The following is a 14,662-nucleotide window of genomic DNA, read 5'->3' as shown; positions in this document are numbered from 1 at the left end:
TTTTGACATTTGGGATTTAGCCGACCAAATTGTATTCTTATTGGTTAAACCAAAATATAGAATGATGGTACAACATGACAAAATTTCATGCCGGCTGGGGCGTCGCCCGGTTAAACAAGGCCCCCGTTGTTTTTGCCAGGGAACCAGGGCGAACAGCGAAAAGTCAGCTACTGGAACAAATCTGAAAATAAACCCCAACTCAACATCACCAGAGTTAAAGATCGGTACTATCAACGTAAGAAGCCTGAATGGCAAAGAAATGGAGCTAGCTGAGGAATTAGATAAGTACCAGATCGACGTAATAGGGGTGACTGAAACAAAAACGACCAAAACTGGTGAGATCTTTCTGAGCAATAAATACAAAATGTTATATTCAGGCAATGACAATCACGGAAAAGAAGGAGTAGCCATAGTATTCAACACAAAATATGAGGCTAATCTTCTTGAATGGCAGTCAGTCTCAAGTAGAGTAATGTGGGCAAATATGAGAATGGGGAACTGGACAATGAGACTTATTTGTGCCTATGGTCCCACAGAAGATTCTACTAAGGTAGAAGTGGAGGAATTTTTTGATGCTTTAGAAAAAGCAACTGACACAATGAAAAATGATAAGTTGGTCCTTGTTGGGGATCTAAATAGCAGAGTAGGAAATGATTGTGAGACATACAAAAATATTTTGGGAAAATTTGGAGAAAAGAGCAAAGCTAATAGCTAATAATAATGGCAAATATCTGTTGGATTTCTGCTCAGGACATGGACTGGTTATTACTAACACCATGTTCCAACATAAAAATGTGCACAAATTCACATGGAGAGAAGAGGCTAGGAATAAGAAAGGTCTCATTGACTATGTTATTGTTGATAGTGATGTTTTCTCCCTGGTGCAGGACACCAGAGTGTACAGAGGATTTGAAATTGGAAGTGATCACTATTTAGTCTTGAGCAGGATAAAATTGAGTTTCATATTGAAAAGAATAACATGTAGGAGGGTTTTGAAGCGATTAAAAGTTGAGCGGCTCTCAGATGTGAGCTGTAGACTGAAATACACAAAGATTATTGAAGGAAAAATGAAAGAGTTTGAGAACAGGAATCAAACCTTGGAGATTCATTGGCAAACTCTGAAGAAAACATTGATTGATTCTGCCAGAGAGGCATGTGGTGAGGTTGTTTGTAAGGATAAAAAAATCAGAACTCCCTGGTGGACACAGGAGGTTAAAGAGGCAGTGAAGGAAAAGAAGAAAACATACCAAAAGTTCCTGTCAAATAAGTCAGCTTGTGCTCTTAGAGAATATGGAGACAAATGAAAGAATGCTAAACACTATGTAAAACTAGCTAAACAAAAGTCATGGGAGGACTTTGGCAAGAATATAGAAAATAAATATCAAGAAGGTGGCAAAATATTCTGGAGGTTCTTGAAGAAGCTTAAGAATGGAGGAAAGAGTGCTATAAAAGGAATTAGAGATGTTAAAGGTGACATGAAAACGGGAGAAAAAGATATCCTTGAAGTATGGAGTAATTACTTTGAAAAACTGTTAAATGAAACAAGCAGTGATGACAGCTCAGTGGTAAAAAAACACTGACCAGGCATGCAGTCAGGAATACATATCCATACTTGAAGTAGAAAAAGCCATCAAAGGCTTGAAATGTGGAAAGGCAGCAGGAGTAGATGATATTCGACCAGAAATGCTGAAGTATGGTGGTATAAAAGTCTTACAGTGGCTGCACTGCATAGTTCAGAAAGCCTGGACAGAGGGACAAATTCCCGATGATTAGAGTAGAGCTCTCATAGTACCCATATATAAAAAGGGAAATAAAACTGCATGTGAGAATTACAGAGGTATTTCCCTGCTGAGTGTTCCTGGCAAGATATATGCAAGTATACTTGAGAAACGGTTGAGAAGAATTGTGGAAGAAAAGCTTGGTGAAGAACAAGCTGGATTCAGGCCAAATAGAGGCTGTCAGGATCAGATCTTCACTTTACGACAAATAGTCGAGAAAGCATGGGAATATAACAAAGATCTGTATTTAAGTTTTGTCGATTTGGAAAAGGCATATGACAAGGTGCCAAGAGAGAAGCTATTCAATACGCTGCAGTTATATGGTGTCAATGGGACGTTATATCAAGCAATACTTAGTCTTTATTTGAGTTGTAAGTCAGCAGTTAGAATTGAAGGAAGTACAGGAAGATGGTTTAATGTTAAATCTGGTGTGAGACAAGGATGTACATTATCCCCTCTGTTATTCATTATCTATATGGATCACATTATGAAGGAAAGTGGTATTAAACATGATATCGAAATTGGAGATGTTAATGTCAGCTCTTTGCTCTATGCGGATGATGTTATACTTCTAAATAAATCCGCTAGAAGTCTGCAAGATTCTCTGACTAAATTGAATAGCTCTTGTAATAGATATGGCATGGAGGTCAGCAATAAAAAGACAAAGACAATGAAAATAGGCAGAATCATTGTCTTTGTTGTGAATTCCATAGGTTCTCCATTCACAACTGTGTTGTGAATGGAGAACCTATGGAACAAGTAAAACATTTCAGCTATTTAGGCACGATTTTTCCTGAAGATGGTAAATTAAATATAGAAATAGACAACAGAATCAGCAAAGCTGGTATGGTGGGAAGTCAATTGAATAAATTCATATGGAATAAGAGAGATTAGTCGCAACACTAAATTAGCTGTATACAAGACCGTGTTCAAACCAGTTTTAACTTATGGATCTGAGAGCTGTGTCAGAAGTAGAACACTTGACCAAAGACTAGAGACTTCAGATATGAGAGTCCTGAGAAAGATTATAGGCGTGAGCAGGTGGCATCAATGGCAGTATCATATTAAAAACGAGGATATTAGGAAAGAACTTGACATTGTCAGCATCCAGGAATGCGTTAGCAGAGCTAATCTCAGGTGATATGGTCACTTAAACAGAATGGGCGAGGAAAGATTAGCAAAAGAAGTGTTCTCTGTCAGGTTGGCAGGAAAACGACCGAGAGGAAGACCAAGATATAGGTGGATTGATACGGTACAAAGTGCTTTAGACGATAGAAATATAAGAGCTGATAATATTGGAGTGTTGACAAGTAACAGACTGATTTGGAGGAAAATTGTAGATAGGAAATTAATAATGATGTAATTTTTTTCATGTAGTACTATCATATCCTGTACACCCCTTGAGGGTACATGGCAGGAATTTGATGATGATGATGATTTTGACATTAAACTAGCACTAGCTATCAAGATATCAACTTAGTGTAAGCTTTATGAGACAAATTATCAAAAGTAAAAAAAACTTTCATGTCATATTAGGTTAAATAGTATCTTAGCCATATAACTTTGGTTTCTAATTTTTATTACAATAGGATGCTTAATTCTATTTCCATAATACTGCTGTATATAAATATTGTTATTTTACATAAATTTTAGCTTACGGATAAAGCTCTTCCCTCTCATTCACAGTAGAAGATTGGTTGAGACTTGATTCCATTGCTTCTGATTTGTAGTACATTATGTTTCAAGTCATGCTTTGTGATGTTACTCAGTGTACTACATTTTTATAATAAAAATTTAAACTTTTTGCTTTATCATATTCTTAAGTTATTTATTAGTCTGAACTTCAAAATACAATTAATTTATTTTAGCAGCTATGTCTCCTTTTGTTATGGCTTATGACCAGCTCATTCAAGGGCCTCTACAGAATTTCTTATTGCTTAGCCGAGATATTGGAGCAGAAGTGAAAGCACAGGTAAGTTAACAAATTTCATATCTGTTGTAAATAGTGATAATGTAACTTATAATCATGATAATTACATGTTCTGATCTATAATGTTTTTTTTTTTTCAGATGCTCCATCCAGAGCATCTGAAGCTGTGAAAACAAGTTTACTCTCTTCAAAGTAAAACTGCTGTTCAATTTTTTTTTCTGACTATTTCTTTATCACATATTTATTAATTATATCTAATGGAAGACTACAAAATATTTTTTGGAATGTTAAAATCCCTGGTGTGGATAGATAACTGATTTTACATTAACTAAAATATAAGTGATCAGCATCTGAATATTCATGCCAGGTTAACATTTTAACAAAAAATGTATCTTTTTAAGCATTAACTTTCTTTTATTCAGAAGTATTTTGAAGTTTGTATCAGAATGTTTTGGTGAACCATTAACATTTTGTAATAAGCTGACAGAAGAATTCGATGAAGGAAATGGCTACACCGTGATACTGCTGGACTTTGACATTGACATTTGACAGAATACTGCATGGAAAACTATTAAGTTGGATCGAATGGAAATGGATATGAGGCTGGTGGCTGGTAGACATCAGAAGGTTGTATGGTGGAGTGAAATCAAGATGAATGAGGGTGACTAGTGGTAGTGCTCCAGGTCTCTGTACTAGGGCTACTACTCTTCAGTTTGCACATTAATGATATCAGAAGATTTAAAGGAGACTATTCAGTTGTTTGCTGACAGTGCCAAACTTGGGATGGCATTAGTTGATAAAGGTGATGTAGATATCCTACAGGATGATTTAAATAAATTGGCAGTGTGGTCAAAAGACAAAGGTTGTCAATTTAATGTTATAGAATGTAAGGTAATGCACATTGAGATAAAAATATTACATGCTTTGTATCATATTGATGGTATTGGATTACTGGAAATTGATGCTTAGGAATCTGGGGTTATGGTGGATAGAGATTTGAAACTCAAAGGACATTGCAAGGATTGGCAATATCCTCAGAGGATTACTTGGAGGTTGAAGAGCACATTGACAAGTAAAGATAGGGAGGTTATTATTCCTCTGTATAAGATGTGATTCAGCCACATGTTGACTGTGTGCACAGATTTGCCTGGGTTTCTTGGGGATCCGAAAGTGGCAGAGAGGATGAGATGAGTGAGGGGTCTGTGGAATGATCCCTGTGAAGATAGATTGAAAGTGTGTAGGTTGTAGAGTTTGGTTGGCAGAAATAGGATAGGGGACTTGATAGAAACTTAATGTACTAAGGGGATTTTATAAGATAAACACATAAGAAATTTTTCAATCCATGAGGAATAGGGAAATAACAAACTCTACAACCTACACACTTCAAAATCCACCCTTACTAACTCAGATAGTTAGTAAGGGTGGATTTTTAACTTAGAGAGTGGTGAATGAGTAGATTGACAAAGGTGGTTGTGAGTGCCCCAATATTGAGTACGTTTAAGGAGAAGTATGATAGTTCTTTTGACTTCATGGAGATGAAGCATGTATAGAAAGGTAATAACCAGACTGAGTACTAAAATGACATAATTCTAAAATACTGACACAAGCTCTCAGAAGTTTTTCAGTGTGTAAAGGAGACTATATTTATTTAGGTCATTCAGATGTTGCAGAGCCATGGAAGATTCCAAAACCAATCTACAATCTTCAAAGCTACATCTGTATATTGAAGAGATTTTTTTACTTAATATAGTGATCTGAATAATTTGCATGGTTTGTAGTTTAGATATTAGTCATATGTTCATGATGATAATTCATGTAGGTAAGCTTATACGTTGGTTAGACATACTTCTAATTTTTTAGGAAATGACAATGTAAACTAAATTGTTAATTATAAAATATCATTATTGTAAATGTCAATATATCATAACATATTGTTTTGTGATCCCTGAAAATGGCAATGTAACATTCCCAATATAATGTTTTTCTTCTTGGCTTCCCGTATTAGGCAATTGTTTGCCTGTAACGTTTCAAGGGTTTAAAAGTCTTCTGTTCATCTCCTCCTGGGACTTCCTCTTGATCAGTGTCCCTTTGGTTTATATTTCCAGGCAACACTTGGCCATCTGTCCTCATTCATTCTTTCTACATGGTTTTTCAAGTTCTTTCTGTAGTTGGTGATGTCTTCTGTTATGTTAATTATGGATAATTGTTTACTTATTTCTTCATTTCTTATCTTGTCTATTCTTTTATATCCTGTGGCAGTCTTAGGAACTTCATTTCTGCAGCTTCCACTTGTCTTTCATCTCGTTCTCCCCAAGTTCATGTTTCACTGCCATATTTAAGAATTGGTTTGGCTATTGTTTTATTTGGGTTGCTGTAGACATCTGTTTTCTGAAGTGTCTGTTCAAAGTTCAAATAAATGCTAGGAATTTTTGCTTTTTATATGCAGTGTCAATTTTTCTGTTGGGGCTTATGTAATTTCCTAGATATTTAAATTTGTTCACTTGTTCTATTACTTTGTTATGGATGACTAGTTTGCATCTTTTAATTTCTTTACCTTGAAATGCTATTGATTTTTTATTTATTTATTGAGATTTTCATGTCATACTGTTCGATTGTTTTGTTCAATATGTGTAGATTTTTCTGTAATTAGTCTTCATTTTCAGCAAAAATAACTTGATCATCAGCATACAAAAGGCTGGTTAATTCTTTATTTCCTATTTTAATTCCTATAATTTTGTTTTTCCTCCACTCTTGCAATTTTTTCCATATATATATATATATATATATATATCGAAGAGTATTGGTGATAATTCCATTCCTTGAATGAGACCTCTATTGGTTTTAATTTTTTTTTGGTTATTTCATTATTAATTTTAATTTTAATATAGCTTTCTTCCATTATATTTGCTATTGCTTTGGTGGTTTGCAGTGGAGCTTTCAATTCACTTAATATATTAATTTTCTTCTATTAATTTGATCGTATGCTTTCTCATAATCCAGGAAGGCCACATATGTTGGCAGGTTAAATTCTATTCTTTTTCTATAATTTGTTTGAGTGTAAATGTGGGATTTGTGCAAGATCTTCCTTTCCTATAGCCATATTGTTCTTCTCCAATAACTTCCTTTCGGCACATTGTGTTAATTTACTTTTAATTATATCTAGATATATTTTATATTTTCATGTAATATACATCTGTTATATTATCTGTAGACTGGTCCCTCCTCTTCCTTCCTTGCTTCTTTCTTCTCTTCTTGCTCCTTACCCCCAATGCTATTAGAGTATTCGAGGGCTAGGGGTGAATCTTTCCTATTTTGCTGTGTCATTTCATCTTATGCACTATTGTGTGGCACCAACCCGTCTGACCAGCATGGTGCTATAAGGCTGTTATAGCACCACTATTGTTATGTCTATTTTATGGTCAAATTATGTCTCTTTCTTCCCTCATTTCACTTCTTTTATATGCTCTAATCTTTGCTCTTAACTTGGAGCCGTATTTTACTATAAGGATATTGTTCATGGGTTGAAAGCAAAGAAATTCCCACCAGACAATGGCAATTCCTTTATTTTCGAGCTAATGCTGGTTCTTTCTTTGAACTCGGAGAAAATTTCTATTTTTGCTGAACCCTAAGTTCTAGATTTTCAAACAGTGAAGAATCAAAGAACCAGTACCGAGCTCTGAACTGTATTCTTCTTCTTCTTCCTAACATGGAATTTAGGCCATGTGGCCTGTTCCGGTCTCATGCCATCTCTTTTTTGGTCTTCCGATTCTTCTTTTTCCACTTATTTCGTATCTGTATAATATTTTTGGTAGTCTGCTGTTGTCCATTCGATTTAAATGTTCTAGCCATTTTTGTTTATACTGTCTTATATAGTAATTAATTGGTTTTATTTTCAGAGATTGTAAGATTTCTTCATTTGTTTTGTGGTCCCACTTGGTATATCTAGCTGTTTTCCTGAGGAACTTCATTTCTGCTGTTTGAATTCGTTTTTCATCTTTCCTTTTCATGGTCCATGTTTCGCTTCCGTATAGGAGAGTTGGTTTTGACAAGACATTATATAGTCTGATTCTAGTGTGTTTTTGTACCAGGGATGGCTTAAATATATTATTTATTATGCCGTTTACTTTGACAAAGTTTGATATTTTAGTGTCTGTCTTTATCTTCTTCGTATGATAGATCACATCCCAAGTATCTGAAAGTGTTTACTTGTTCTAGTATTTTATTATCTATCACTATTTTACTTCTTATTGGGTTTTCTCCTTTGAATGCCATTATTTTTGTTTTTTCTTTGGATATTGTCATATTATATTGCTTTGAGATATCATTTAATGATTTTAATGATCTTTGTAAGTCATCTTCTGATGTAGCTAATACCATTTGATCATCTGCAAATAGTAGTGTATCTATTTTCATTTGTGGGGTCATTTGTATACCAAATGGGTTATGCTGTTTCCAGATTGTTAATATTTCATTTATATATATATTGAAAAGCAGAGGTGAGAGGGTACATCCTTGTCGTACTCCTCTTGATATATCTTTCCATTCTGAGGTGTGTTCTAATTTAACTGCTATTTTATTTCCTGTATATATTTCTTGAATAGATTGTAAAAGTTGGTTGGGTATGTTTAAATCGGTTAATATTTTAAACAATTTTTGTCTACTAATTTTGTCAAAGGCTTTTTCATAATCAATAAAGGCCACGTGTGTTTCTCTTTGAAATTCTCTTCTCTTTTCTATTAAAAAAAATTTTTTTTTTAAAAATCAACTACCGCCTTTTATTCCCTAATAGGGAGTAGGCGAGGCCTTTATACCCTATCTAGCTTTTGGAGACTGAGTGGGCAGTTCAATCTCCACCGGTAGCCAATCAGAGATAGCTGGCCCATGTCTATCACTAATTATAGCAGCTGCCGATGAAGAGGCTGGCAAACAAGTGCCGCCATCTCTTGGTACCTAACCCTAACAAGATATGTCACTGTCTGAAATAATGTGGGTACTATGGTCGATTTTCTTGAGTTTACGGGAGGAAAAACCCACTTGCCTGTGCCAGAGATCGACTAACTCGGGAACCGGTCGAAGATAGGCTTAGAAAAAGTTCCTCCAGTCAGCGACTAGACTAGAACCTAGGTCTAACTTCAAGCGGCCAAGCGCAGAGGACGCAAGCGCCACTTCCACTGAGCTACACAGGCCTTTCTCTTTTCTATTAATAATTTTAAAGTAAAAATTGGATCTATGCAGGATCGGCCTTTTCGGAAACCATTTTGTTCTTCTAGTAATTTGTTTTCTACAATGCTGCTTAGTTTCTCTTTTAATATTCCTGCATATATTTTATATCCTGTATTCAGCAGGCTAATTCCCCTATAATTATTGCAATTTTCTTTATTTCCTTTTTTATAGATTGGGATAACCAGTGCTTTTTTCCAAGAGTTAGGGGTTTTTCCAGACATCCAAACCATATTAAAAAATTTCATAAGTCTTTCATTAAATTTTTCACCTGCATTTTTGTATAGTTCTATATTTATATTGTCTTCTCCTGGCGTTTTCCTATTTTTCATCTTCTTTATTATATTTTTCAGTTCTAACATTGTGATATTTTCTATTAGGTCATTCTTTGTCTTATAAAATTTTAATTCATTGTTCTCATCTGTCCAGAGATTTTGGAAATAGGTCACCCATTTTTCTAAATCTATTGTTTGTATTTTTATATTTTTTTTTATTTCTTTATTCATGTATTTTATTACTTTATAGGCTTTGGTTTGTAGCTTAAATAAATCCTTTTCTAGTTCTGTTACGAAATTGTTCCATCTTTCTCTATGTTTTTTCCTTACTTCTCGTTTTGCAGTTGCACTATTTCTTTTATACTCTATTTCTGCTTTTGTTGTTTTGGAATTTAGCCATTTCTGGTAACTGTCCTTTTTGGTTTTTATTATATTTTCTATTTCTTTGTTCCAGTCTCGTAGTCCTCTTTTTCTAATCCATTTGTGCTTTATTCCTAAGGTTTCTGTTGCTGCTGTTGTGAGAATTTGTTTCAAATTTTCCTATTCATCTTCTATGTCACTTGATTCATGTGTGGTTTCTGTTTTTAAGTTTGTGCATTTTTGATATTGTCGTCTAACTTGAGGATCCTGTAATGAAGAAATTTTGTAGCTTGGCTGGTAAGAAGTTTCAATTCTATGTGTTTTTAGCCACTTTGGTTTAAAACGAATTTTTGCTGATACCATATAGTGATCAGAGTTTAATTCAAAGCCTCGATATGCTCTTACGTCTAAAATTAACTCCGCTGATTTAAAATTTGTGATAACATAGTCGATTACTGATTTGTATCCAGTTGCTGACTAAGTATATTTATGTATTTCTTTGTGTTTAAACATTGAATTCATTATTCTCATATTATTATATATGACAAAATCGCGCAATCTGCGACCATTTTGATTACATGTATCTTTGCCAAATTTACCTATGTTTGTTTTGTATTTTTTGTTTCCTATTCTGGCATTTAAATCTCCTGCTAGCAGTAAATAGTTGGTTTTGTTTGTTTTATCTATGGCATTCTGTAATTCTTTATAAAATATATTACTGTTTTCTTCTTTTCTCTCTTCTGGTGCATATGCACCAATTATTGTTATGTGGCCTCTTAATGTTTAGTCTAATTTCTATTAGTCTTTCATTCAAATAGTTGTAATATACAATATTGTTCTTTAGGGATTTATGTACCATAATCATTATACCTGCTTTTGCTCTTTCTTCCTTTTTTACCCCACTGTAGATTTGTATATAGTTGTTTGTTTCTTTTGCACCTTTTTGTTTTTTCTTTGTTTCTATTACTATACATATCTTTATGTTAGCTTGGTTTAGTTGTTTATCAAGTTCTTCTTCTTTGTGTGCAATGCTTCTCACATTCCATGTTGCAATCTTCATTATGTGTTCCTTTTTCCAATTTCGTTTACCGTTTCCTGGGTTGTGGTCTTTTCCCTGACAGTCCGTCCGGCTTTTCTTTGCATGAAACTTGAAAGTATTTTGAATTTCCCCAGCGCAGGTTACTAACATGTCGCTGGGTAAGTCCAGTGGTAGGGCTGCTACCTAACGCCTCTGGACAGGCAGATCTAACAGCATTTACTCTGTTAGAGTGTTAAGGTTATACCGCCCATACTCGGTCGCCAGTGCCTCATTAGTACTTTTAGAACAGGATGGACCACGGGAAGGTGAGGTTGACATTTGAGTGGGAGAGACTATGTATTGCGCTTCACCACCCCTTCCACCCCACTGTATCCTTAATTTCTGAATTTTATATAAAATAACTCAAGTCTCAAATTTATCCCTATCTCAGTCTACAGTTGTGACCTCCCTTCCAAAATACCTCCTGCTGTGGTTCATTTTTTTTATGGGGGGGGGGGGGGTGTGCAGTAGAAAATGATTTCAGGCAAGGCAATTGTTAAATCAAAAGAAAACATTTAATTATGCACTAAACAAATTACAAGTCATGGATAACTCAGACATACATTTACTTCAATATCAATTTCAGATAAATCATACGTACTCAATTTCTCTAATTCTATCGTAACAAGCACAGGTATCAAATCCACATAACACTCAAACAAAAGTAATACAAAGATTAATGACACAATTCTACTAAGCTTATGCACTTCACAGACATTCATGTCTTGGAATTTAGTCTGTCTTTCTAAACTAGGTTTTTTAGAGTACTTACGTGAAATCACAATATTCTAGACTTAAATGTTCTATTAAAAGTTACAATCACTCTTTCTGCACACTTTCATTGAACAAAGAAAAGGTTTCTACGTTACCATCCAGTTGGGAACTGCTGCAAAATCATACACATCTCGATACAGCTTCACCTTCAGATTTGTTCCTGGTTCCGTTCGACCTGCTGTTTTCTTCTCGTCAGATTCAGGCTAGATGAATCTCGGACACTGAAGACACGTGCTTGCCGTTCACTGATTGCCATGTTTAAGTAAAGCCCGGCTGTCTATACTGCATACTGGACCTCAGCTCCACCTGGCGAACTGTCTATCGGCAGATTCTCAAGGACTGCTCAGCATTCTTTCTTCACTTGGGGCTCGATGCTTCGCCCAAGAAACCGGGACGAACATAGGGGCATGGAGAGTATGACTCCCATGAGCAGACGACTGACCGGCAAGGGACTCTGGCAGAGGATCCGATGAACAAGAGAAAAAGCCCGGTCTGGCGCTGCGTTGCCTTTTTAAATTACGCACCTTGTGCAAAATCATACACATCTCGATACAGCTTCACCTTCAGATTTGTTCCTGGTTCCGTTCGACCTGCTGTTTTCTTCTCGTCAGATTCAGGCTAGATGAATCTCGGACACTGAAGACACGTGCTTGCCGTTCACTGATTGCCATGTTTAAGTAAAGCCCGGCTGTCTATACTGCATACTGGACCTCAGCTCCACTGGGCGAACTGTCTATCGGCAGATTCTCAAGGACTGCTCGGCATTCTTTCTTCACTTGGGGCTCGATGCTTCGCCCAAGAAACCGGGACGAACATAGGGGCATGGAGAGTATGACTCCCATGAGCAGACGACTGACCGGCAAGGGACTCTGGCAGAGGATCCGATGAACAAGAGAAAAAGCCCGGTCTGGCGCTGCGTTGCCTTTTTAAATTACGCACCCCTACACTTCTGTATTACGTCATATCCTTTTCCTTCCTTGCTCGCTTCAAAGTACAACTCCTTCACCAGTGCCACATTCTCCCCTAGTAATCTCTTTAGTGGTGGTGGTGGGGGGGGGGGGGTTAGCCACCTGCCTTCCCTTCACGCTCGACGCATACTCTGGCGCACGTGCATTGCCTCTGGCAATCGATCTTTGATCCGTTAGACCTTCACTCAGTAGTGCACAAACACTCATGCTATTTTTAGCAAAGCTTAGGCAGTGGATTTAATCGCAACAAAATACATTATATTATTAAGGGATAAATAACAGAATTCTAAAATTACTAATTTGTCTGGCACCTTTACATTTAATTTTTCCTGCTTGACATATCAGTATGTGCAAAGTTTTAAAATGCATGTTAAGCTCTGAAGAAATTATAAGTTAACCACTTTTAGCTTTATTCAGAACTTAACAAGGCCAAATACCTTCCCATGAAGACAATGCAAATGATGAATAAAATAGGAAAATTACATACTTGCTCATCCGTCGCCCAGCATAAAAAGGGATGCATTCTGGACTTAGGCAGAGGGTCTAGGTCAAAAAATATGCTACAGTCTCCACTAGCTACAATGAGTCCACCTACAGTGTACAATGATAGAAGGATATTAGTAGGAACATATAACTGCAGATCTCTACAGATGATGATGGATTGGGATGATGCTAGATTGGAAGAACCGATGAAGGAATTGACCATATAAAATGGGACATTGTGGGCCTTTCAGAGATAAGAAGGGAAGAAGAAACTCTCATGCGATTAAAAGATGGACATCTACTCTACCACTGTGAATGTGACAGAAACTTAACTGGTGGTGTAGGATTCCTAATAAATAAAATAATCAAGGACAATGTCCTGTTTGTAAATGAAATAACATCAAGAATAGCTGAACTAAGTCTCTTCATAAATAAAAGATACCAACTGAAAATTATACAAGTATATGCCCCAACTATGGACCATCCAGATGAAGAGATAAAAGATTTCTATGAAACATTAGAATCCATATTAAATAATTCTAAAGAATTCTACATAATTATAATGGGTGACTTTAATGCCAAAATTGGAAGCAGAGATGACCATCTAAACTCCATCGGTAAATTTGGATTTGGACAGATGAATGAAAGAGGAGAAAGACTTACTGAATTTGCAAAAGAAAATAACCTCTTTATTATGAACATCTTTTTCAAGAAGGAAATCAACCGAAAATGGACTTGAAGAAGCCCAAATGGACAAACTTACAATGAAATAGACTTCATCCTTTCCAACAGAAGATATATAATAAATAATACCAAAGTGCTTAATAGATTTAACACAGGAAGTGACCACAGACTAGTAAGGGCAAAAGTATGGATCAACAAAAAAATGGGAACGGAATAAGCTCATAAGAAAAAAGTCCAATTTAGTGAATCTACAAAACCTCTACCACAATAAAAGCTGTTATAGAGAATCACTCAAAAATGAACTAAAAAAGTTAAACACAGCTACTACCATCGATGATGCTAATGAAATATTAACAAAATCTATCTTGAATTGTGCACTAGAAATAGGAGGTGTAAAAAGGCACCAAGGAGAGGAAAAACTAAGACAGGAAACCTTAGATCTGATGAAGAAAAGAAGAGATTTGAATGACACCAATAAAATAGAATATGCGGAAATTTGTAAAACTATACGTAAAAGGATGAAACATGAACTTAGATCGTATAATATTAGGAAAATTAAACAAACAATAGAAAACAATAGTAATATGAAGGTCCTAAGATTATCAGTGGGAACAAAAGAAATAGCTGCTGTATGAGAAAAAATGGTGAACTTATAAAAAAAATAGAGATGCAAAAATCAAAATAATTCAGGAATTTTGAACTGTATGAAGACAAAGACTGGGACATCCAAGAATCATCTGTGGATAACTCAAGTGAGGAAGAACATGATGCCCCTGAGATGTTACAGGGTGAAGTGGAAATGGCATTGTGGGAAATGAAGAATGGAAATGCCCCAGGAGAAGATGGAATTATGGTAGACTTCTTAAAACTGGGAGGAAGCCCTGTCATCAAACAGCTGACTAAACTCTTTAATAAATGCCTAAAACAGAGAAAAATTTCGAAAAATTGGAACAATTCACTTCTAATATTAATTTTTAAAAAGGGCAATAAGGAAGAAATTAAAAACTACAGATCTATAAGCCTACTCCCCACCATATATAAAGTTTTCACAAAAAGTATAAATAATAGAATAAAATCTAAACTAGAGGGAATGCAATCCTGTGAACAAGCTG

The 14,662-nt window shown here is 35.5% G+C and overlaps 1 protein-coding gene across 12 annotated transcripts in view; it reads left to right on the top strand.

Moving 5' to 3' along the window:
- The window catches only part of capt (adenylyl cyclase-associated protein 1), a 257,904-nt gene that overhangs the window by 118,855 nt on the left and 124,387 nt on the right, over positions 1–14,662 (top strand). For 7 of the 12 annotated variants that reach the window (XM_090404784.1, XM_090404783.1, XM_090404781.1 and 4 more), the window contains one exon: positions 3,647–3,750. In XM_090404784.1, coding sequence (XP_090260910.1) covers positions 3,647–3,750 — 104 coding nt within the window. The remainder of the gene's footprint in view (positions 1–3,646; positions 3,751–14,662) is intronic. The other 5 variants (XM_090404789.1, XM_090404788.1, XM_090404782.1 and 2 more) reach the window with 1 other exon arrangement.

Source organism: Typopeltis vanoorti, chromosome 15 (assembly GCF_054136105.1).
Source record: "Typopeltis vanoorti isolate ZY-2024b chromosome 15, IOZ_Tvanoo_1.0, whole genome shotgun sequence".
Taxonomy (NCBI): Eukaryota; Metazoa; Arthropoda; class Arachnida; order Uropygi; family Thelyphonidae; genus Typopeltis; species Typopeltis vanoorti.
The sequence above is the reverse complement of the archived record's forward strand: the minus strand, read 5'-3'. Positions and strand labels throughout refer to the sequence as shown.